The sequence below is a fragment of the Colletotrichum truncatum genome (assembly GCF_014235925.2).
Source record: "Colletotrichum truncatum strain CMES1059 chromosome Unknown Contig_0002, whole genome shotgun sequence".
Lineage (NCBI taxonomy): Eukaryota > Fungi > Ascomycota > Sordariomycetes > Glomerellales > Glomerellaceae > Colletotrichum > Colletotrichum truncatum.
The window spans coordinates 6,531,523-6,554,866 of NW_027222399.1; the positions used below are offsets into that span (position 1 = coordinate 6,531,523).

Consider the following 23,344-nt stretch of genomic DNA (forward strand, 5'->3'; position numbering starts at 1 on the left):
CGGCAGACTTTTGATTACAAACTCCACGGAGACTCTCACATTCGTCATCAGGATAACGGCATCATGGGCTCTACAGCAGTTATTTGAAACCCCCACGTTGAAGGACGAAGGACATGACAATATCTCTATCAGAAGGTGCCCTGCTATGTAAGCTCAAGCAAGGTATCATGGATAGGCAATATAAAATCGACATTGTGTCGCGGTTAACAACAATAATTTTTACCACCAAAAACAAGAAATTCAACTGCTTCCCAGACACCTGATTCCATCATAATTTAAGTAACTGTCTAAACAGCACGCTCAGCCCTCCGTGCAAACACTAAAATGTCCTCCACTGACGACAAAAAGGTTCTCGTTGTCCTCGGCGCAACAGGAAACCAAGGCGGTTCAGTTGTCCGAACTTTTTTAAATGATCCAGTTTTGGCATCCCAATGGCATGTCCGAGGAACCACCCGCAACGCCTCGTCCGTTGCCGCAGTTGAACTCTCGAAGCTTGGTGCTGAGATGGTATCGGCATCTCTTTACTCGGAGGCAGAACTTCGATCCGCCTTCACAGATGCCACGGCCATCTTCGCCGTCACGGACTTTTGGACAGCCATACAAGATCCGGCACTTCACAAGCAAGCTCAGGAGACTGGAACTCACTTGACTATCATCGCGCAGGAGGTTGAAGAGACGTGGGGCCGCAATCTTGCTGCCGCCGCATCGGATATTCCAAGCCTCGAGCGCTTCGTCTTTAGCAGCTTACCCAGCGTGACGGAGCTTAGTCACGGCAAGTATAAGCATGTCCACCATTACGACGGCAAAGCCAACATCGTCAAAAACATACAGCAATCCTACCCGGAACTATGGTCAAAGATGTCCCAGATCTTAGTGGGGTCCTACAACAGCAACATTCTCCCGGGTTCATATTTTCCTCCTGTGTATAATCCCGCAACCAAGAAGGCAGAATTCGATGGACCAGTTTCCCCTGATGCCTTGTGGCCGTTCATCAATGCACCAATCAGCACTGGTCTGTTTGTCAAAGCATTGATTTTAGACGAGCCGGTCGGCACTATCCTAGCAGCGTTTGATGAGTGGAAGTCAATCCAGCAGATAATCGATCTTCTTACTCGTTTCACGGGTAAGGAGTTTGGGTACGTTCAAAAGACTGTTGAGGAGATGGCTGCTGCATCTCCCATTGGCTTAGAACTACCCGAGACTTATTTGTTCGCATCAGAATATGGTGCCCTCGGTGAAAAGGCTGACGGGTGGAAGAATACTTTGACATTGCCCTCAGATTTGAAGGCGAAGATTGAGCGTCCCAGCTTTGAAAAGTGGCTGCAGGAGCAGGATTGGAGTTCAGTGTTCGAAGCCGCTTAACGGGGCTCAAGGTGCCTGACTGGACTCATAGCATCTTGAATTCCGCTCTCTGTCAACGGATTGTTTGCGCAAAAACTTTGGATCTAATCATTGGAATCTTTTCATTAGCAAGCGTAGGTAGTTGTGGTAAATGGACGAAATTCATTATTTGATTAGTTCCCAAACAGTCAAGCCTTGGGGGTTACCACATCGAAGCCGACTTCTATCCTGAACAGTCATATCAGCACCTTTGCACCTGTGTAAGGAAGGTAAGCACGTCTTTCTTTCCTTTGTCCATCAAAAGAATGTCTTCGTGTCGAATTTCCCGCCGTAAGCGAATCATCTTGTCATGTCCGGATACTATTCCTGATTCAGCATCTCGTCCGATGCGGGAAGTATTAAACACAGAGTAGTCAAAACCGTCACATGCAACTTCTAAAGGTTCACAGAGTAGAATAAAAGCGGATATCGCCGATGGACTTGATGAATGAGTTAAGCCTCGAGCTAATCGGCAGGTATCGGATGAGCGGCACATATCCTTGCATCATGACTTGAGCTCTGAAATCGAGCGTTGAAAGCAATGGCGCTTTCCGTATCACATTGGCGAGTCTAGGGAGCATTTGAGTAGCTCAGCTTGTGTCGACACCCATAATGGATCAAAGTAGTGGGTTCTCGTTGTACTATCTGTACTATTTTAAAGTTCATGGTGGAAAGCGTGGATATCTGAAATGAGGCAGCGGAGATGGCAGCATCCCGTACTCCACTCAACTCTTCGCCAAGTATCCGTACACGATGTTTAGACGAACACAATCAAACATAGTCTCACTCCACAAAGAACGTGAGTCGCTAGCCTGCCAATTACTGAATACTCCGACGCTTAAACTGAGTTTCCCGCATGGCGTGCCCTCAAGTGAACCCCCCCGTGGCCGAATGATAGGGATAGCCCGAACGTTTCAAACCCACAACCAGGTTAAACCCGTTTAGACAGCTGGTTAAGGGACTGGTGGAGCGGAGGTGGCCGTAGGGTGCTCTCCATGCGGGGATCTTCGAGTTTGTGGGACGGGAGACACGGGAAAGACTTCCTCACCCGGCCTCGGTGGTCCCCTTGGTCCAGGGATTGGCGTTGTAATGCCGTCGGTAGATGCGCCTGACTAGCGCGCAACATCCATGTACGGGCCACCAATAATCATTGAAAATGTTAGCTAAAAGACCTTAGACTCAATGAATGGGCGGGAGACATGGCATTCTCTTGCTTGGATTTCCAACCAACCACGTCCGCGTTCCTGACCATGCGCGATAAGATCCCTCCAGACACCTTTCCGCATTGAGGACCGGCGATCGACAGAGTAACAGGGCTGGCGCTGACACCGCAAACCACCCAGTTGCTGCTCACTTGGCTGTCTTTGTTCATCTGGGCCAAACATGGGCATGTTACATTTTCAAGGAAGACAGAGTGTTCAATGATTGGAAAGTCTATTCTCGGGACCATCTATAAAGAGAGATATGTCTGCGCGACGTTGATCAGAGAAATGAGAATCTCATCAGCCCAGCTCGTCTAGCTCCTCTCTCTCTCTCCATCACCTCCGCCCTTTGTCCCGGTCAACATGCAGCTCTCTCTCGTCCTCGTCTCCCTCTTCGCCCTCGCGGCCCAGGCCGCCCCCGCGGAGCTGCAGAAGCGTGCCACCACCTGCGGCAGCACCTACTACTCCACCGCCCAGGTCAACGCCGCCGCCAGCGCCGCTTGCAACCACGTCCGCGCCGGCAGCCAGGCCGGCTCGTCGACCTACCCCCACCGTTACAACAACTACGAGGGCTTCAACTTCGCCGTCAGCGGGCCGTGGTACGAGTTCCCCATCAGGTCCAGCGGTGTCTACACCGGAGGTGAGTTTTTTTTCTATTCTTTTCTTTTCTTTTCTTTCCCATTTGTGTGAGCTTGGCGTGAGACATCGCGTTACGCATGTCACTAGCCACGGCGTTTGTGTGCAAGCTGACTGGTTGAAGGCTCTCCTGGTGCCGACCGTGTCGTCATCAACGGCAACTGTGGCCTTGCTGGCGCCATCACTCACACTGGTGCCAGTGGCAACAACTTTGTCGGATGCTCTGGTACTTCTTAAGCTGCTATGCGAGAGGTTTGGTGGAAAGGCTGATGTAGGGGCGAGGGATGGCGACGCTGCCGATTTACGGATTATGACTTTTTCAATTCAAAATTTCCGACGCTTGTTTGCGTCTTTTTCACAAAGATCTGCTGATTCCTTATACATCTTGACACCCTCAATTGCATTACTCATTGTATGCCATGAGCGACGTGGCGATGCAGTGTACTTGGCTCATGGGCTGCCGGCCGCTGTCTCATTCTCAAGACCACCATTTTTGGTTTGTCTTAAACGTAAAGACATGTTGGCCTAAACAAAACATTGGCTCATCGATGTGTAAACTCTTTCCCAGATACTTGTGTCTGTGTAAATGAGATGAACTTAATTGCTTGCAGGAGACATCAAGTTACACGGATAGACACGTTGCTTTTTAAGGTGATACAAAGAGTTCACGAGCCTGCAACTGCCTTAAATATTTTGATAAACAGCTGTAGTGTCATTTGAAATGGCATGTATGCAAGCCTCTACTACTTTATCAGCAACCATGATTTGCTGTAAACCAAGTGCTAATACCTCTGCAGTTTGGGAAGCCAGGATCTAGGGGGCCGTGGCCCCAAGCCAGCAACGTCACTTGAAGTAAATGTACGTGAACAATATGTTATAAACCCTCGCAAAGCTTGACATTGAGATGATTACAGCACCACCGATCAGACTCATTATTCTAGGTTGCGACACACTGTCGTCACTCAACGTGTATTAGCACAGTAAAAAGTTGAGATCAGTCCTATAAGTGAGGTGAAAGGCGGTCGATTCAAGGGAGAAAGGATTTAATGTTCTTACAGCCAATCCAAGCATCTTTTCTTATCCATGTCCAACCATATTCAGTGTTTGTTCTACAAGCTGTTTTTTTTTAAAAAACTACAAACACCTTCCACGGCTAGGAGATCTACACAGGAGGCATCTTTCTTCTTGTTGAGCTTGCAAAGCTTGAATTACAGCATACTAACTCTCTGTACTTTTTATCTAAATATTCAATCACTTATGCCTTGTCATTTTATCCCCTGGTTAGCATCCTCTGTGCAGTGTATTAAACCCATGCAACAAAATCCTCTTGAGCTAATTTCTGATAATTCCCTGCAGCTTGAGGAGATGTGAACTCTCACAATATCTGTCACCGAGTTCATCAACCATGAGTGCCACTCACCAAAGAAAAGAGCTATCAGCTTGGTTCCGTCGCGTCAGTGCGTTGGCTAAAGTCTCCTGGGATGAGGAGGTCCGGACTTTCTGCTTCGATGAAGATATGTCCGACATTGAGAGCCCAAAACCTGCACGTCATGATGAAAAGTGCAAGCCCAGTGGCGAGGATCGCGATAGCGAAGGCCAACCTGAGGATGAGGAAGACATGTCTGACTTTGACGACGACATGTCGGAAGAATCATATGACGGTCCTGAGGCAGAATGGTACTACTATCTAAAAGAACTCCGAGAAGAGCGGAAAGACAACCTACGAGAAATGGCACGAAAAAAGCAGGCCGCAAGGGAGTATGAGAGTGGCAAGGAAGAAGAGGTTCGCGCAGCTTACGAAGCTCTTAGGAAGGCAAAACGGGAAGGCAAGAAGCCACATTTGGAACCCCTTGATGGAAAGACGTTCCGACTTTACTCGACCGATCACGTTGAACATTTTTGGGACACAATTTACGCACCCAAACACGTCAATTTCCATCACGTAGACGAAGATTTCCTTGACGCTAGCCACCTTAGCGGACCACCTTGGCCATGGGAACAGGAGGCCGTATACACGAACGGCAAGCGGACTGTCCAAGGTCAAATATACTTGGACTCCGGCACAGGCTGCGAATTCCCAGAATTCCGCTCACCTAGTCGCCCGAGTCGGCGGAAACGTGTCATGGAGAGTCATGACGGCAAACACAAAATAGTGTTCAAGTTTATCAGCAACGAATATCTGACAGTCAAACTTAGTCGCGACTTAGTCTTCGAGGACCACCACGAACCTGTGCCTGAGTCCGCTCCAAAATTCTTCAAGTTTAGTGGCATTCTTCTCAATTGGAAGAAGGAGAGGGTGGAGAGGCTCCATCGGCAACATTAGACATTGTCTGGCGACAATTGAGCCGAAATGGTCCTCGGATTAAATCGTAAAACATGACTATTCGGCCGTTTCTTTTCATTTCGTACATTAAGAAACCAAAGGTTTGCACGCATCTCTTCTGTTTTCCATCTTGTGGTAAAGGGCCGAGGATGATATGCCTGGGGCTCTTGAAGCCATTGCCAATAGCTGCTGTTGAAAAGAAGTAGAGTCAAGAATTGCTAGCGTGACATAAAAGTTTTCTACTAGTCAATGCAAGGTTCCCAAAGAGATGCCTTGCTTCCTCTTATCTATAGTGGCCCAGTCAATTCATAAGTCTCGACTTGTCCTACTCCAAAGCAGATGAATAGCCTACATATCTTGTCAAGCGGATTGAAATGCTCTAGAATAGTTCATGGAAGTAAATTGGAAGCCATTGATCTATACGCAGAGCCTTTCACGCTGTCTGTTCACAGTAGCTATTGCATATATTGACCTGTCACCAGTTACTTTTGCTGGGCTGTTTCCACCACTCTACCATGGCGCTAGTGCAGCTCGGCCCTCTTTGACATTGGTCCTTGAGAAAATTACAGATTGGCTTACTTGGAAAGCTTGGTCAAGTCTCTTGGGTATAATTGGCATTCAAATGTTTAACTACCTACCTAGGTACTGTTTAGCAGTTTAACATGCACCACCTGCTAGTCCTGAAAACCGATTTTACACATGAAATCTACTACATGTCAAGTCGTATTGTATACCAAGATATCTGTAGCTGCCTGTTGCCTATGGCAATGTCGTAGAACATATTGCCAAGATGGAAAGTGACGCGCCAACAACAGACTGTTGACACCTTTGGTGCTAGGACACTGGTTGGAATTGCATCCCCAACGCTTCTGGAACTAATTAATAGGTCACAGCGTATTGTTCCACCTGAGTACACGGGCCTGCCCAACTTGATACTGGGCTGAATTTGCCCCACGTTGGGAGCTAGACGGACAATTGACGCGAGCACTGCATGATTCCCCATGGATATGGATCAGGCTAAGGTAGCAACAGGATGGTAACTTTGCGCGCTACATCTTGCGAATTATTTCTGCCACTAAGTTTGCTTGATTCAATCTGACCAATAGTCGCACCCTTCTCTTTTGCATGGGGTCATGTTCCTTGGGTAGCAAGCAAAATATGCACCTTGCTCCTTGAAGAAATTTCCGAGCGTCCTAGCCCTGCTTACACCCAAACCCGACAAAGCTTCGTATTCTTGTCAGAACAACTCATCTTACTTTATCACAGGTGGTTCAAGCCTTTGATAATATTAACTCAGAGTATAGAAGTATCTCCAGATACCTACGCAGCCCAATGCGATGAATCCGACGCTGGTGCTGGGGAAAGGGCGCAGTGCATGACTCACTGTCATCGAAGAACTCAGCAGCAGAGCCAATGACCAGGAAATTTGTTCAGCTCGCCAAGAAGAGAACTACACTCGCTGGCGCCTAGCCTTAGCGGTCGTTGCACACTCTGTACTCAGAGCCCTAATCCAGACCGCCAAGATCCAAAGCTTGTCCCTGTCCAGACAGGGATGGGTTGTTAAGATTGTAAGACTGGGAGGATAATTCCCCCGCTTACCACCCCCCTCATGGAAAATAAAAGGACATGGGTGAGGTACCCGACGCCGCACCAGCGAATGACGAACAGGGCTAAAAGTTCAGCTGTCATTTTCCAGCACTCAGAATAAGAAAAGCCTCACATTAGCTTGTTTTCCGCTTCGCGTGTAGCCAATGATGGTTCCATTTCCTCTGCGAGCCCCCTGATGCTGTGCTCGCGTGTTGTAACTGCGTAGCGAGGCATCCTTGACATGGCAGGGCAGAATTAGGGAGTCTTCTAGTTAGATTTCGAGAAGGCCGTTTAGTATTTAGTACCTGCGTTTGGGCGTTCGTGGCTGCCGAACTCTGGCGCCTTTTTCTGTGTGTTCGGTTTTTGGTGCTTGCGGTGTTCTGCTTTAGCCGCTTGATTTTTTTTCCATTTTTGCAGGCAGATTTTTCATCATGATTGAAATCACTGTCGGTTATGTTGCTGGTATCATCGCCGCGGCCATTGTAGTTGGTGAGTATTTGCTTGCCCGAGAATAAGTGGATATAAATCCAAACAACAAGAGCCAAGTACTGACCCAGAAGCGCAGCTCAGATATGGTGCCCAACAGCAATCGCCTTGATTCTGGCCGGGCTGCTTGGTGACACTGAGACTGCCGCCACATGGTATGTTGAGACACTAGTGAACCTGTTCTTTTGCCATAACTTTCAACTGTCAGTTCGCTAATGGTATCAATGCTACAGGAATATTGCCAGTCGCCTTTTTCAACGCACGTGGTGGCCGACTATACTCCAGTCAGATTCCGTCCTAACACACGGCGCTCGCCTCAAGATCAGTCTCATCTCCTGGTCCGTCCCAATAATCTCTATCCTTATTGGCGTCGCCGGTGTCGTCACTCCTCTTGGTTTGTACGAAGAACTCGACACACTCGATTCGAAGCTGGGAGCCTTTTCCTATGTCAAAGATACGGGTCCTTTTGGAGATGGCACCTCCCCCAGAGGAGTATACGACTTCTCTAGAATCTGTTACTGGGGCCATGGAGTTTTGCAAGGTCCCGCGCCGTGTCCGCACTCCGGCAATAGCGTCATAGTTACAGGATCCAATGGTACCTTTAACTATTCGATGCCCAATGGGTACACCTCCAAAGTCGGACCGGTTGTAAAAGAAATCTTCTCCAGTGGAACAAAAGGTCAAACGACGATATCCAACTTTTTTGACATTGAGTACCGACAAATCAGCACCCGGTCCTACAAGTTTGTCGATAACAAGACCGACATCCCTGTGGGTACTTTCCGTCAGCTCGACAGTAACATCATGGACCCTTCTTACAAGGTTATCGAGGGTCTCGTGGTGGATGCCACCAGTGGCGGTATCGGCCTTCGGAACCACACTATCCCCACAAACGTCGAGGAGGGAGCCAGCTGGTCAGAGGATCTCCTTTTCATTGAGCCACTTGCAGGTTGCGTCAACACCAACTTGACATTGGATTGGGAGATAGACCTCGACAATAGCACCAGTAACGTCCCACACCCACTTCTGGGCACCCCCCACATTTGGGCACCCCATTTACACCAAAAACGCCGTTTTTCGAAATTCTATATTAAACTAAATACTTTACTTATTAAAGAGAATAAATATATGTTAAATAGATTAAGACTTAATTATAATACTTAAGTAGCTATATACTAGTATTATTGATAATAAGTATTATAAATTCAAGGTTTAACATTTATAATACTAATTTACCTAGCCTATATCTTAATATATAAAATAGGTAGAGATATTTAACTAATATGATTAGAATTTTTAAGTAAGATATAGTAGATTTATATTTCTTATACTTAGTAAAAAATTCTTTAAGCTTAGAATAATATTTTAAAATTTCCCTTAAGAAAAGTTTCTATTATAGAATTTTAACCCTTAATTATACTATATTTACTAAAGTAATACTTTTAAATCTCTTTTAGATATAATTATATACTTTTAATAAGTATAAATATTAATTTCCTAGATTTTTTAAATAAGTATATATAACTTAAGCGAAAATATATTTTTCTAATGTTAAGGAATACTAGTAAGTTACTAGTATCTACTAACATTTTAAAGCTTTTAGTTTTAAACTTCTATATTATAACTATTATTATAGTTAAACCTTTATAAAAAATTAGATGGCTATAATTATACTTAACATAGTTTATATATATTTTCTTTTCTTAGTAAGTATAGTAGTTAGTTTAATATAGAATTTCGAAAAACGGCGTTTTTGGTGTAAATGGGGTGCCCAAATGTGGGGGGTGCCCAGAAGTGGGTGTGGGACGTTATGTCTCGAGTTTCCAAACTTCGACTCACCGACCGTGGCGGCTTTGTTAACCTCAACACGACGTATCCATACTATGATCATGCCAACGCACAGTCGAACCCAGACCTAGTGGCAAGAGCCTACAAGGCTGCGTATCTCAACAACGTCTGGACCATGATGTACTTCAATGTCACGACCGGTAACAACAAAACGACGGGAGCGAAGGCTTTCTCGTACCTGGACTCCGAGTTGAACAAGGAGTTTCCGCTCAAAATAGACTCGTTGACAAATTACCGGGCCGTGGGTTTGAGCCAGAAATACGGAAACTACCTGAGTTTTACTAGTGGACTCTCCACTGACAAATCGGCCAACTGGTCAAATCCTTTTGGAGTCGATGCGGATAAGTTTAAAGACGCCCAGTTGATCTGCTCAGGGGCCGGGTCAGGTGATTACGCCAATATTTCTAACATCTACGTGGGCTGCGGCTTGCTTCGTGGTGCCCCGAAAAGAGTTGATGATGGGATTGCCAAGTCTCTTTTCGAGAACCATAGCAAGTGGTCTTCGACACTCCATTCCTGCGCAGCAACTGTGCGAGCTGTCGTGAAAACAGTGACCTTCACCGTCAACGGTACGGATGGTCTAAACAGCCTGAAGGTCACGTCCGTTAGCACGAAGAATTATACAAGTCCGGAGGAGTATCCGCTCTGGGGTATGGAGGACTCTGGTTTAAAACTGGATGGCGTCAGCCCTGTCTGGGGAATTATTTCCCCCGAGTATGCCACAAGACCCAACATATCATCTGTTCGGCAACCGGTCTTCCATTTGCCAGGATACTCAAGCTCGGTCTTCTCCAGTCCTCTCGAGGTTGGAGCTGGCGTCATGCTATACAACCTTCCTGGCAGCGATTTTGCGCGAAATGTTATGGATGTGATTTTCTCGAAAAACACTGGGTCTGGAGGAGCTCTCGGAACCGACTGGCCTTTTGACCTTGCCGGCGCTGCAAATATGCCCATCTTCAAGAGATGGCAATCACTTTCTAGTGATTCCGATAGAATATCCCGCGTACTCGAGCTTCTGTGGACTGACATTGCGGCATCTGCTGTCGTTGGCACAAAAGGTGCGCTTGGGGCTGCCAACAGTGGCGCGGAAGATGAAACGACCAGGATTGTTGTCCAGCCATACGGCAGACGTATCAAGTACCGATATGCTTTCGGTATTCCAGCATTCATCTTGCTGCTGGTGATGATTTCGATCCTCACAGTTCTGATAGCAACAGCTATCTTTGCCTCCTCGACTGTCACTGTCCTTCGACGTCGCATTCAGCAACTCACCGTCGGCCGAGTTTTGACGACATTCCTGTACCCAGAGAACAGTAACTTGTTCATTTCAAGCAAGGAATGGAGTCAAAACAATGGAGAAAAGGTCATCAACCTTGGAGGAGCACCACAGAAAACGACGAGCGTTCATGAAACACACGTTCAGTACCCGCCGGTGACTCCCGCCGAAGAGGTGACGGTTGGTTTGATGGGAGGTGACAGGAAGCCAGGGTACTAGTCGATCCTTACATCGAACTTTCTACTTCGGTATCTCATCAACCACCTGTAATTTCTACTTTTGTGCGGAAAGGAATCCGGAGGAAACTTCGTGTCTTGGCTCCTGGCACTGGCTGTGACGTACACACAATCACTGAGCCCAGATTTTGCATTTCGTTCCTTGCATTATGATTAACGATCGAACTGAAGTTTTTGGAGGTGTTAATTGGCTTTCGTATGAATAAATTCTGTCTAGATATCATTAAAAAAATTCTTTTCTTTTTTAACCCAGCGGCTACTTGAATTCTGCCATTGAAACCTATAGTCTGTAGACAAGCTTCGTTCCAGAAATAGTTCCATCTCGGTATATTTGGAATCCTTTCGATACGCCATCAAGGCCGCCAGGGATTATTGTGGGCTTATTCGGCTTAATCTTCCCTTCTTCAACCCAAGCCGGAAGCTTCTCGAAAAACTCAGCCCCAAGTCTATGATCATCCTCATGTGCCTATGTCGATAGGTCAGCAACTTGTCAGTAGGAAAGGAGAAGATGGCAATGGCAACTTACCGGCCAGTGGAAGCTGCCGTATCGATGCTCTTTCAAGAAAGCTGTCCAAACGAGGACGTCTGTAACCGTAGTTTGCTTGGTGACATCTTCCGTGTTGGCTTTGCCAGGCCTCACAGTGCATAGGCGGCCGCCACTCTCATCAATGACTTGAGACCCGAGGCCGGATGAAGTCTTGTTACCAATGGTATCAAAGACGTATCTAAGTCCAGGTGCTGCTTTCTTGATCAAATCGACAACATTCTCGTCATGGTAGTCGTACACATGCTTTGCCCCGAGATATTTTACTAGGTCGAAGTGTCGAGGGCTACAGGTGGTGAAGACCTTGAAGCCGTGCAAGGCTGCAATTTGGATTGCATATAGACCGACGCTGGCTAACACAATGGTTAACAAGAAGCTCGCTTATGTAGTTTCGTCAAGGCTTGCTCACAACTGCCACCCCAGATCAGGATCGAAGTATCATGCCCGCTGTCTCGGGGTATAGCCAGGCAGTCCTTCGAGAACAACGCAAGCCATGATGTCATTGAAGCCAGAGGCAGTGTAGCAGCTTCCTCTGCGGTGATGTTCTGAGGAACACGGAAACTGATGCGGTCATCCGCTAGGGTATACTCGCTATAACCTCCAATTCCTTTGGTTTCACCTGTTCACAAGTTAGAACGCCGTTGCACAGCCATCTGTGAAATTAATAATCACAAACCACCCCAAATCAGGCCAGCGACCTTGTCGCCCTTCTTCAACTTGCTGGCCTGGCTGCCAGTCTCTTCGACAGTGCCGACGAAGTCGCAACCCAACACTGCACCATCGCCAAAAGCTTTACCGTCGAATGCTTGTACTAAATGGGATTAGAGATTTGAAGCTATTTGTATGACACGAAAGAGGGCAGCCTTACTGTCTGTTGGGTTCTGGGCAACATGCGAGACCTTCACCAAAGCCTGGTTGGGCGCTGGCTCAGGCACCGGGATGGACTTTTTCACCAAAGTTGGTGACCCTTCCTTGGAGGTAACAATAACAATAGCTTGGCAAGTTTTTCCGCTCATGTTGATTATGATGAAATATCGATACAGTGCAACGAGGCAGGTGAAATTACTGTAGTATTAGGTGTCTAGATGTTGGCTCTGATGTCGTAGGTTTCTTGAAGTGTATCGTTCAACTTTATTTTCTTGGGAGACGTCATAAGAAGCTCATCACCGCATATCTGATTGATGCGGGGTTGCTAGGTGAATACATTACAAATGAACTACCTTATTACAAATCTGTCTCGGCCACCTGTGCTAAATTGCGGGCCAAACCACACAGGCGAGTCGCGGTGGGTTTTCCGGTGATATGATTGCTGATACACCGGCCGGAAATCTCGCGGTTTTTGTCCCTCAAGATTTTGATGCTTATCAGTGTATCTCAAGATAAAGCAGCGCATATTATGCACAGAGAAAGACTAGAGTTGCCGGCCCAGAAGCTATCTCTGAGCAAGAGCCGTCATAAAACATCAAACAAAACCTGCAATCAATTCTACTGCCTACCATAGGCAGCACTATTTCGGGCCAACGTTTTCGCTAGTGTTCCAAAATCCCCCTTCTAAATAATCACCTGTAGTATAATTCGTTCGGCATCGTAGAAACTTAACAATCTTCAGGAGGCGGAGATAGCCCCGCGGATCGGAACAACGGGAAATTGGAATTTAGGCATATTACGTTGAGATTGCGGAACATTCCTTGTGCCACTCACCAAACAGCGGTATAAACAGTATAAATCAGGGCCCCCACGTCACAAGGGATTGAGGGGTAGAATTGAATTCATAAGCTGGGGAGCTAAGAACGTTGCTCATCAGCGTGATAGGCGAAGCGGATAATTAAGCTGTTGTGAATCTGGTACAGGCAAATACTATCAATCTGCCTCACCAGAGATATTTGATATTGATGAATGAAAGTTGTTGAAGGGACAATAGTAGCAATAAGCACAATGTGGTTATTAGCCCTTGCACGCCGCTCTTGGCCATGGCTCCCAGTTAGACAGGATATATACCAGTTCGCAATCCTGAAACATGCATATACATAAAAGTTGATTACATGCATTTAGAATGCTAGCATGTAATTGCTCATTCTTGTGGCAGCTCAGGTGAAATGGGATCATTGCATGATTGCTATGCAGCCTCGGACGAAGGAATCCTGCGGCTTCATGCTCCCTCAATGCTTTATCTTCTGGTCAGTATAGCATATAATGATGCCGCGTGTCAATTGGGCTTCAAAAGAGGGGGAGGGGTGAGTTGAGATAGTCGCTTCGCATGAGTCGGATCAACGTTGCGATGCTTACTACCAACACAGAAGCCCATTGGTACAGCAAAGCAATACTCCGCATTTCAAGTTGGGCTTATAAGTTCTTTCATAGTAATCAATGGATCTGTACTACTAGAACTTGAAGTAATAGGATATGGACTTGCCTATCGAACTACATAGGAAAGACGGAGCAAGGCCCGTGAACAAAAAAGGTTGCGGAAGAGATCTTCCGTCGGCCCAAATGGAAATGACTGGCGCTGAAAGCCCTTAGCGAAACGCCTCATATTTTCAGCTGGTATTTCCAACTACCAAAACAGTAGTTGCTGATGCGGGGGTGGCTTTGTTAAAGCCTGAGATCATATGACATGGAGCAGCTTTCCCCCGATTGACATAAGCAGTGACTTTGACAGCATTTTGATGAAGTTTACTTATCAAATAAGTATAAGATGAGAGCTTAATACTGATGTCTATTATCTTAATTAGTTTGAAGTTCCATGGTATTCACTTCAACTATAATCTGAGTTCTTGATTTCAATTATTTTTACGTCAAAGATTCTTGTAAACCTACGCTCTCAGTTATGAAGCTGTCAAACTTTATCCTTCTAGGGCTTTATAGCCTTGTGCTTGCCAGCCCAGTTGACGACAAGACCTCGCCCCGTTTGCAAAGTACGTAACTTATATAAATGATGCTGAGATCTTTTATCTACTTGCCGGCAAGAGTCTAACTGATGATACAGAGAGATGCCCCAATTCAGCGTCTCTGTCAGCGTGCCAGACTGCATGCAATTCGGTTGTCATTAACGGCTGCAAGTCTTGCAATGGAAGTCCATCTTGCCTGTACAACTGTCAAACTGCGCGAAGGAAGTCATGCAATGCCTGCTGTTCTAAACGCTGTGTCACTTGCTAAGGCTGTCAGGACCACTTGGATTGGGATGATATATCGAATTATAATGGGTAGTACAGCCCTGCAGGTTCTTGGAGTTTGTAAGCATATGTATACCTTACCCAGAATTACTTTGCATGATTGCATCTCAAATTGAATCTGCTTTTAAGACACAATAAAGTCGTACCGTTGCCATACATGCAATACCCAGCTGCTTGCCTGGTAATGAACAATGTTTAGTAAATAGTTATTGTTTCCCAGTTCACATCCTTTGGCCTACGCCACCAGGCGAGCTTCTCCCACCATGTTCTTCTCTTGAGGGCAGCAATTGCCTCCCCATTCATGATACCGTGGACTTGGATGTCAGTTAGCAGCGAACCTTGAAGCCTCTTTAACAGTATTTAGTACTCACCATAAGCCTCCCCAATCAGTTGAAATGCAGAATCTTGACCTTTTTCATCCCTTATCTGTCGAAGAACCAAAGGAAAATTGCAACCAGCAATGATACAAATTTTGTCACCCTTGTTAGACAAAGCGGGGCCGATGCATAGTCGTTTTTCCGCTTTTGTAGTGAAGAATCGCCGCAGTGGCATTGTATTGCTGATGACCTCCTCTTCTGTTTTTTCACCCCGTGAGCCCCCCATCATAACTGTTCTGACCAACGCTGGTAAATCATCCACGACATAACCATTACACCATGAGGGTATAACTTGCTCAAAAGTCGCTTTGGCAACGGTGCAAGCGTCTTCAACTACTGGCCCAAGCTCGACTATCTCATGCTCTTGAGACGTTCCAAATAACCCAACCTCATCCATCACTACGGCATGAACTTGCAATGTAGAAAGGTCAGGCCCAAACCGTGCCACTTTGCTTTCTTGTCCACATGCCGTGTAACCGTGCCCGTTGACGATGATTGATATGACTGAGTGTGTGAACAGTAGAGACCTCAACCGTGACCTGTCGACGAGATGATGTGGTCTTCTGTCAAGGGCCTTTGAGCGCCAGTCTGGAACCCAGGATGGCAATGTGCCGCCATTGCATGGGTCTTTTGGCCCACCAGCTGCTAAAAGGATATCAAGATTACCTTCGGTCAGAATGATGTCTCTAGCCGTTTCACAGAAGACCTGTCTTGTGGTTTTGTGGTAATCAGGAGGCGTGAGGCCTTCATTCTTGCCAACAAGGCTTGATATAGCGAAAACCTTATCCCGTGGGTCAACAGCCTCCCGATCCCACGTATTCCATAGAAGATCTGATAGATTCCCACTCAGTAACCTCTTCTTACTCAGATGCAAAGCCAACTTGTAACGCTTCTTCAATTGTGGCCATATGTCGAGCCTGAAGCCTTCATTATCGGTCATAACGCTCTGTATATCATCCCATGTCTCCTCATATGGTAATGCCTTTTGAAATGTTTTCCACTTCATTTTGTGTGGCCCGCATTGAAGTATCGTTGCATCGCTAGCACTCCAGACTTCTGGCACTACCCATACCCGACTCCACCAAGGACGTAGAAGAAGTCGGTCGACGGCAGCCCAGTCATCAGCATATCGGCTAACGAAAAAGTCTCCCATATCATTCTCATAGAGAATTGGCCTACCAAAGGCGATGTGCCCGACTCTGGTTGCGTTTAGAGCCCAGGCATCAATGCAACTGTCCCAGGCTTTACTGATTCTCCAACGAAACAGTGGGTTCCACCATCCCAGAACAAAATAGTGATGATATCGACGGTAAGCAAAGTCTTTCATCCTGTCCAAGGACGCTTGAACCCGTCTCCAAAACTGGTAAAATGCGTTATGTGGGGTGTCATCCATTTCAACTTCATCCAAATAGGTCGCTATATTCTCATGCGAGGAGAACTGGGGAGAATCAGCAGTCTCATCTCCGTTAGTATCACTATCCTCGGAAGCAACATCGGCAGTTGAGTCACTGCCGTATCCTTCGTCGGCATCTCCTGAATCCTCCTCTTCTGACTCATTGTCTGACTCGCCTTGACACATTCCGATACCACATTCGGAGCTAGTATCAGACCCCAGCCTTCTGCTCCCCATATAGTGGCCTCGGTCAGCCCATTTTTTGTGCATCGCCATCCTTTTGAGGAACGTAAAGGCTCGATCAGTGCTTCCATCATCTGAGGCCAGTCCTAACCAGAGAATGACGCGTCGGGCCTGGGAGTACATATGTCGCATTCGTAGCACATGAGAGTTTTTCTCAGCAATATTTCTTGGGTTGATGCTGACTGCATCGAGCCAGATTGTTCGCGGCTCGGTGGTATGGCGAAGAGAGCGGAGAAGGGATGAAAGACATTGAGTTATCGGTAAGATTTGTGGTTCAGGCTCCAAGTTTGCGCCAGGACACGACAGAACGTTGAGTGTGTCACTCAATTCGAGAGTGTCGCAAGCATATGATACAGCCTCATAGACGGGAGCTGATTCGAGTGGAGTTGAATAGAACGAGCAGGAGAGGGCATCGGATGTGTTTCCAGGCTGTAGAACAAGGAGTCTGATGTGACCCTGAGGAAGCATTCCATACGTGTAACTCATTGTGCTGGAATTAGGTATGAGCGGGCAGTATTTAATATCAACAAAGATGAACAGAAGCACATACAGATGAAGGCTAATGGTTTGGGTCTTGTTGTCTTTGTCAGTGGAAGAAGCAAAATATCACCAAAGTAAGGCAAGGAGGTGTCAGCAGCCGCTAAAGAGTAAGCGGTTCTAATTGGTGAATCTGGAGCAAGGGTCTTGACTTGCTGGGGTAAAATCGGTCTGATCTCTCGGCAAGGACTCATCTTGTCCAGGGTACTCAAAACAGAATCAGAAAAAGTAGCCTGAGTAGGTGTCAACAGTTTTTCAAGGATACTGAGTCTTTACATCTATGTATTGCCAAAAAAAAAAAAAAAAACAGAACCAAGGATTAACAACTCATATAAATTCTGGCTAGCGAATCAAGCGCTGTCGAAGTTTTCTTAATTGCTGGACGTGGGTGCCTAAATTTAGTTAGTCAGAGAAAGTCGTTGTTTTCACTTAGACAATCTTAATGCTAATCGATAGAAAGACATTTTGGTTTAAGCCACACAAGTTTTATTTCAGGTAGAAAACAGCGATAATTAGAAACAGCTCGAGGATCACCCCAGTAGATGTTGCTAAACGGTACATAGGGCAAAGGGGGAATCCTGATCAACTTGACCGCACTTCCTGAGATTACCCAACTTGGAGTCAATGACCATCAGTTATCTTCCCCAGTTAAGCACCTCCCGAGTAATCTTCACTCTCCCAAGGCAACCAAGCAGGAGCAGGGCTCCTATCTCCCGAACAGTTTGAGTAAAATTCAGGAAGCTCAGGGTCCTCATCAGGCCAATCACCCCAGGCCGCAGGGAAACCTTGTATGCCAAAGGCTCCGGCCCCTTCGCCGTTTGACCAGTACACGCGGAATGGAATGTACTCAGACGCATCCTCAACATTGAGATAGAATGATTGATCAGGCCATTTGATATCCTTATCTCTCCCGCCGAAATCAGAGTTACCAGCCCGGAAACCTCCAGACCTGGCCTTGTCTCCAAACCAGATCAGGACCACATCTTGGACCCCACCGAAAAAGAACTCATAAATCCCAGGAACTTTGACCTTGATATAGCCGCGATGCACAAGAATGTTGCATTCCAAGGTAGATCCTTCGGGGCCTCTCAGCCCAGCGTAGTTGATTGGTGCATTGCCGTTTAGTTGCTCGTAGTAAAGATTTTGGGAGAGCCCAACACCTGAAGGAACACGGCCTTGAAGAAGGCTCCCAAGGTCGTAGGCCTTTGCGCGAAGGTTTTGGTTAGAAAGTACGTTTGTGCACAACGTCGAAGTTGGTTCGATGACATGGTGGGCAAACTCAATACCCTTGGTGCATGATGGCTGAGAAGCTGAGCTGGTCGGCGTGGTGGCAGCAACGGCTGGTGCCGTTACTGTAATTGTTGTGGGCTTTACGCCATCAAAACATTGGCAGGCAGACCAGTACGCAGCAACGTCGCTGCAGGCGCTGGCATAATCCGGCTTTTTACCAGTAATGACGGGTGTTGGAGTTACTTGGCGAGGGCCGTGGACATTTCTACCATCTATAACCGTTGGGAGCTGAAGCTCAGCAGAAGGCTCCGGCCTGTAACGGCACATCAGACGTCTGTTTGATAGAAACAACAAAGTATTTTGCTTACCCAGACGTTACTGTAACATATGTAGTCACAAAGTCTGCGCACAAGGACGATCTCAAGTCCCAGGAAGGGGGGTCCCTTACGGCTGTGCCGATGACTTGCCGGCCGCAGTTATTGTTGCATGGCCCGGCTGAAGCCAACTGGGGGAGGATGGCGATACCGAGAAGCGTGAACAGCTTCGAAATCATTTTCAGACTTTCAAATGTATGCAAATAAATAATCCAAGTTTGGTTTGATATGATTAGAAAGACTGGCAGTAGAATCTGGTGGGTAATATTGAGATTATATAGTTGGTTGCTCAGTGGCTCTTATTTGGAAAAGCTTGCGTCGACACTTTAAGATCAGTGTTATGTGTTTAGGTTGTCAACTACCACAACGCTTGCGAAGGGCGCTGTGCCTGTAAGCCGCATGCAAGTGGAAGTGAAGCTCCAAAAAGGGTTCTGTTGTCACGATAAGCTGGGGTTACATGTCAGCTGAAAGGGAAGCGAGATGCAAGGGACCACTCAACCATTCCACCTTAGGGTTGATTATTTGCCCCTGCGCAAGCCACATTAACCTCAACATCAAGACGCTAAGCTGGTGTAGTGCTAAAAAGGCACTCTATCATCCAGGATATACGTGTGGCTGAGATAATTGTAGCTGATTTTAATCATAGATGGATATTTCAGCTTGCAGAAAACAAATAGCCAACTGCATGCAAGGCCCTGAAGTAAGACCGAAAGTATCGGAACAACGTTTCAGCTGACGCCCTCTCGGCCTTCCCGCAGGGAAGTTGAAGCTCGTTGCAAGGGCGCTATTGGACAAGTGCCTGACGTCTTAGATCGGAATATCCGACTCAGATCAGTTTGCTCGGTATTTAAGGGCTGCCTTTTTTCTCAAACTCAATAGTAACGCTAAGTTCGTCATTCGATTTACCCTGCCCTTTGACCACGTTGTAGACTGCAAATTGCAAATTCAAAGGTCAGAATCCAGATCAAGGTCTTCAGTCATGAAAGATGATGGGGATAGTTACTTAATGCGATCAAGTTAGTTTCACAAAATTCAAAAGGAATTACAGTACATACATAGGATTACAACCACGAAACGAAGTTGCTATCAAATCCCAAAACCCCACGTGCCTTTGTGTGCATCTAGATTCATTTCTAAGTGATTATCACACCATAAGGAGATCCAAACAACAGTACCAGTAAGTTCAAAAGTAATGTTCATGTTGTAAGTCTGTCACTGGGCTTTTCAGACACAAGAGGGTAGCCGGGATAAGGTGCCTAGCAGGAGAGTCTAGCAATTCAAGGATCAAATTTAATTGTTGAAGCATTCCACCGTATCGCAAGCGGTCGCGGGTAAATACTTGTCGTTTTTGCAAATCACCGAGAGAACATGAGACCGAGATCACCTGCTGCTTTTAGGACTGCCCCATCGGACATTTTACTTGATCACTTCATTTTAGGGATAAACGCGATGTTTAACATTTTTCAGGCCAACGAGAAAGGTCCTGTGTCAGATCTGCTTAATACATGATTCTAAATATGGAACAATAAGATTGTATGGCATAACTGACGAATTGAAATCATGTTGGGAGTGCACAGTAATGCTACAAAGCTAGCTCGCTGTTGGCGTTTAATAGCGCCGTGAGGGATGAGACCAGCCATGTATCCAAGTTGGAATGTAATCATTATTCAGGAAAGAACTAGAGCGGGAGTTAAGACATTTCACAACTGAAAAAAACCGCCCGGTCCTATTTCGAGAAATACCAAAGGCGAAGGGAAACAGCTGACATGGAGAGCAAACGATAGCGCTTATACGGATGCACATGTTAAAAAGATGACAGCATATTCAGATCATTCTCGTCGTTTTATCAGAAAAAGAAGCCCAAAGAAAGAAGGTGAAAGCAAAATATTGAAAAAATGTCTGAGTAAAGTTGCCTATCTAAACTACCTTAAAATGGGATTGGAAACACGGTGGCAGGGACTATTGACAAGTCCTCTACCAACCTTATCATAACCACTCGTATTCCAATGAAGACAATGCCTGAGCTCTCCATGCTTTCAGGCTTCTCCAAATTTTGCGGAAATGATTCTCATATCTATAAAACTACCGAGGAATCAATCTACCACGGGTGTTGTTAGGCGCCTAAACTCTGGAAAGTTCTATTCCAACCCCGCACTCTCCCACTCTTGCCTTCAACTTTCTCTCGAATGGCTGGCATAGTCCAAGTTGGTGATTAGCTTTTTGACTTGAATAAACTATGAAAAGAGAGAAGGATAAAGGCTCTCCAAAGTGCACAAGATACAAAAGTCAAAGACCGAAGCTTTCATTTTCGTCAAAAAGCTTAGATTGCTTTACACAATGTGATTTTGCTTTGAGTTACAGCAACTGATCCAGCCGTTTTCGTTAATAAATGTATAAACGAGACCAAGATTTGGAAATTCAACGGCCAGAATTGAGAAGGAGTCCAATGTCAACCGATGAGTTTGGTCGCTACGCACTTTGATTTCCTGGAAAAGAACACCATACGCAGACAGCACTCCATCGACAGACGAAGGGATTGCATTAGCATATCAGAGAGGCCCACTGATACGGAGAATTGCGGGCTTCAAAAGAATCTCAACAGCCCCAAAGGAGTTTGGCTTCGGTATGGTAATGCAGTCAGCAAGTGGATGCGGAATCATTTCCATAGATATTAGCCAATGAGAACCGTTTTTCCGAATCCTTCACGCGTGAACTGACGATAAATCGCCCGAGCCGGAGTCGATGCCACGGGGAATCCAGCTGGGTGGCTCGGGCAAACCACTCAATATGGACCGTGGAGAGCAGATCTTTCCAATGCCATGGGTAACAATTGTGCGAAAATGTCCTAGCCAGTGGGGAATTTTCGACAGATTGCTGCAGAATGCACTGCGACTCTGCGGGCATTGTGCGCTACAATGCCGCTACTCAGACAGTTCTTGAGATGATTGGTTTTTAAAACATCTCATGTAACATTACAAAGGTACATATCCGGCAAGCCCAATCCTAGTTGCGGAGACTATCACCGCTTCGCCAGTTCCAAGCCGGACTTGATGTCAACTTCCGTTTAGCGTGACCTCGAGGTTTATGCCGTCGACCTGTGAAATTTGGGTCGCCAGTGGAGAGCGTTAATAAGCCGCGAAGGCGTTTGGAGTTTGAGCCGTTTATATGTGTGACAGCCAGGTCATTCCTACGCGATTTCCGTAAATCTACGTTCCCACCACACGCCTTGCTCTCCTAGCCCTTGATTCTGATAAGATGACAGAAACTGTCCTGATCTTTGGTGCCTCTGGCAATATCGGAGTGTCTGCAGTGATTGGTGCCCTTCGAGCCAAGCGCAACGTCATCGCCCTCGTGCGTAACCAAGAAAGCGGGAGGAAGATTGTAGATTATGTTGGTACGAGCGATGGCATCACGATCGTCGAGGCCGACATAACTTCTGAAGATGCGATTCAGGGAGTAGTTGATCAGGTTCGCGCAGGCAAGCTGCCCTCCTTTCAGCACGTCTTCGCCTCTCGTAAGCACTGGTTTTGGTTCTTGCCCTTCGTTAGTGTAAAGTCTCGCTGACAACAACCTACAGCTGGAGGACTCTACTGGGAGACGCCAACCGTCGAGCTTGAAACAGCAGCGCTTCGTGAAATCATGAGAGTCAATGTAGAAACATATCTTTGTAAGCCTTGCAACTTAAAACTCGAGGTCACATGAGCACGACGCTGACAATTCTCGCACTCCAGATGCCTATCGTGCAACTGTTCCTTATCTCCTAGAAAAAGGGGTGGCCAACAGTACATGGACAATGTGCACCGGTGCGTCAGGTGACATTGGCTTGCGGGCAGCTCCTGCTATTACACAGGGTGCTCTTTTTAGCTTTGCCAACGTAGCCGCTCGTGAAAACGAGGGTACCAACGTCCGATTCAACGAGATTTATCTCGCGTATCGCGTCCAGTACCACGTTGACTTGACGGATGAAAGTCAGTACTTGGGTTTGATGCATCTTCAGAACTCCAGAGACTTTGCTCCTCTGTACGAGCAGCTTCTAGACAGAACGGATATCAGAAGCAAGCGAGTCAATGCCCTTAGTCCGCAGGACGTGATCAAGCTCAGCTATGAAACCCGATTCAAGGATTTCTAAGAGTAGTAAAATTGCTGAATTTGCTTAAAAAAGCGTTATAGTAGTGTTACAGAGTCTATCTAGTCATTCAGTCGTGTCTCTATGTCTATCATGGTTCTCAAAATAGTTATAACAAACAAGTTTAGTATCTGGCCTAACCCGAATTCATCAGCGTATAAAATCCTATTTGCTGAAGCGAATGATTCATGCCAATCCTTGACAACCTGATCGATAGAAATCCAGGATCAAACAATCATCTGTTTCGGAGCGCCTGTACCAAGCCATGAAGCTCTTTCATGCTTGCCTGCCCAATGTTCTGCCAATAGTCGCACTGCTCTCCTGGTACGATGGAAATCTCGATGAAACCTCGAGTTAGCCAGGCAATACTATC

At 46.4% G+C, this 23,344-nt stretch overlaps 9 protein-coding genes across 9 annotated transcripts; 6 read left to right on the forward strand and 3 right to left on the reverse strand.

Annotated features, from left to right (window-relative positions):
* Positions 1-324: 324 nt before the first annotated feature.
* CTRU02_204746 (NmrA-like family protein) lies at positions 325-1,362 on the forward strand (the record flags this gene model as incomplete). Its single annotated transcript, XM_036721223.1, has 1 exon — positions 325-1,362. The coding sequence occupies one exon, from the start codon at positions 325-327 to the stop codon at positions 1,360-1,362; it is 1,038 nt and encodes a 345-aa protein (XP_036587207.1).
* A 1,583-nt stretch (positions 1,363-2,945) lies between these two features.
* On the forward strand, positions 2,946-3,455 carry CTRU02_204747 (Guanyl-specific ribonuclease F1-like protein 1; the record flags this gene model as incomplete). Its single annotated transcript, XM_036721224.1, has 2 exons — positions 2,946-3,222; positions 3,343-3,455. The coding sequence occupies 2 exons, from the start codon at positions 2,946-2,948 to the stop codon at positions 3,453-3,455; spliced, it is 390 nt and encodes a 129-aa protein (XP_036587208.1).
* Positions 3,456-4,623: 1,168 nt separating this feature from the next.
* On the forward strand, positions 4,624-5,541 carry CTRU02_204748 (uncharacterized protein; the record flags this gene model as incomplete). The annotated part of the gene is made up of 1 exon (XM_036721225.1): positions 4,624-5,541. One exon carries the CDS (start codon positions 4,624-4,626, stop codon positions 5,539-5,541), a length of 918 nt encoding a protein of 305 aa, XP_036587209.1.
* Positions 5,542-7,559: 2,018 nt separating this feature from the next.
* Positions 7,560-8,778, forward strand: CTRU02_204749 (uncharacterized protein; the record flags this gene model as incomplete). The annotated part of the gene is made up of 3 exons (XM_036721226.1): positions 7,560-7,617; positions 7,694-7,769; positions 7,848-8,778. The coding sequence occupies 3 exons, from the start codon at positions 7,560-7,562 to the stop codon at positions 8,776-8,778; spliced, it is 1,065 nt and encodes a 354-aa protein (XP_036587210.1).
* A 646-nt stretch (positions 8,779-9,424) lies between these two features.
* On the forward strand, positions 9,425-10,957 carry CTRU02_204750 (uncharacterized protein; the record flags this gene model as incomplete). The annotated part of the gene is made up of 1 exon (XM_036721227.1): positions 9,425-10,957. One exon carries the CDS (start codon positions 9,425-9,427, stop codon positions 10,955-10,957), a length of 1,533 nt encoding a protein of 510 aa, XP_036587211.1.
* Positions 10,958-11,254: 297 nt separating this feature from the next.
* CTRU02_204751 (Zinc-type alcohol dehydrogenase-like protein C2E1P3.01-like protein 4) lies at positions 11,255-12,534 on the reverse strand (the record flags this gene model as incomplete). Its single annotated transcript, XM_036721228.1, has 5 exons — positions 11,255-11,440; positions 11,501-11,871; positions 11,928-12,137; positions 12,195-12,329; positions 12,387-12,534. 5 exons carry the CDS (start codon positions 12,532-12,534, stop codon positions 11,255-11,257), a joined length of 1,050 nt encoding a protein of 349 aa, XP_036587212.1.
* Positions 12,535-14,886: 2,352 nt separating this feature from the next.
* CTRU02_204752 (heterokaryon incompatibility protein) lies at positions 14,887-17,190 on the reverse strand (the record flags this gene model as incomplete). Its single annotated transcript, XM_036721229.1, has 2 exons — positions 14,887-15,005; positions 15,063-17,190. The coding sequence occupies 2 exons, from the start codon at positions 17,188-17,190 to the stop codon at positions 14,887-14,889; spliced, it is 2,247 nt and encodes a 748-aa protein (XP_036587213.1).
* A 699-nt stretch (positions 17,191-17,889) lies between these two features.
* Positions 17,890-19,024, reverse strand: CTRU02_204753 (cell surface glycoprotein; the record flags this gene model as incomplete). Its single annotated transcript, XM_036721230.1, has 2 exons — positions 17,890-18,784; positions 18,840-19,024. 2 exons carry the CDS (start codon positions 19,022-19,024, stop codon positions 17,890-17,892), a joined length of 1,080 nt encoding a protein of 359 aa, XP_036587214.1.
* Positions 19,025-22,100: 3,076 nt separating this feature from the next.
* CTRU02_204754 (uncharacterized protein) lies at positions 22,101-22,974 on the forward strand (the record flags this gene model as incomplete). The annotated part of the gene is made up of 3 exons (XM_036721231.1): positions 22,101-22,359; positions 22,423-22,512; positions 22,577-22,974. 3 exons carry the CDS (start codon positions 22,101-22,103, stop codon positions 22,972-22,974), a joined length of 747 nt encoding a protein of 248 aa, XP_036587215.1.
* Between the last annotated feature and the right edge of the window lie 370 nt (positions 22,975-23,344).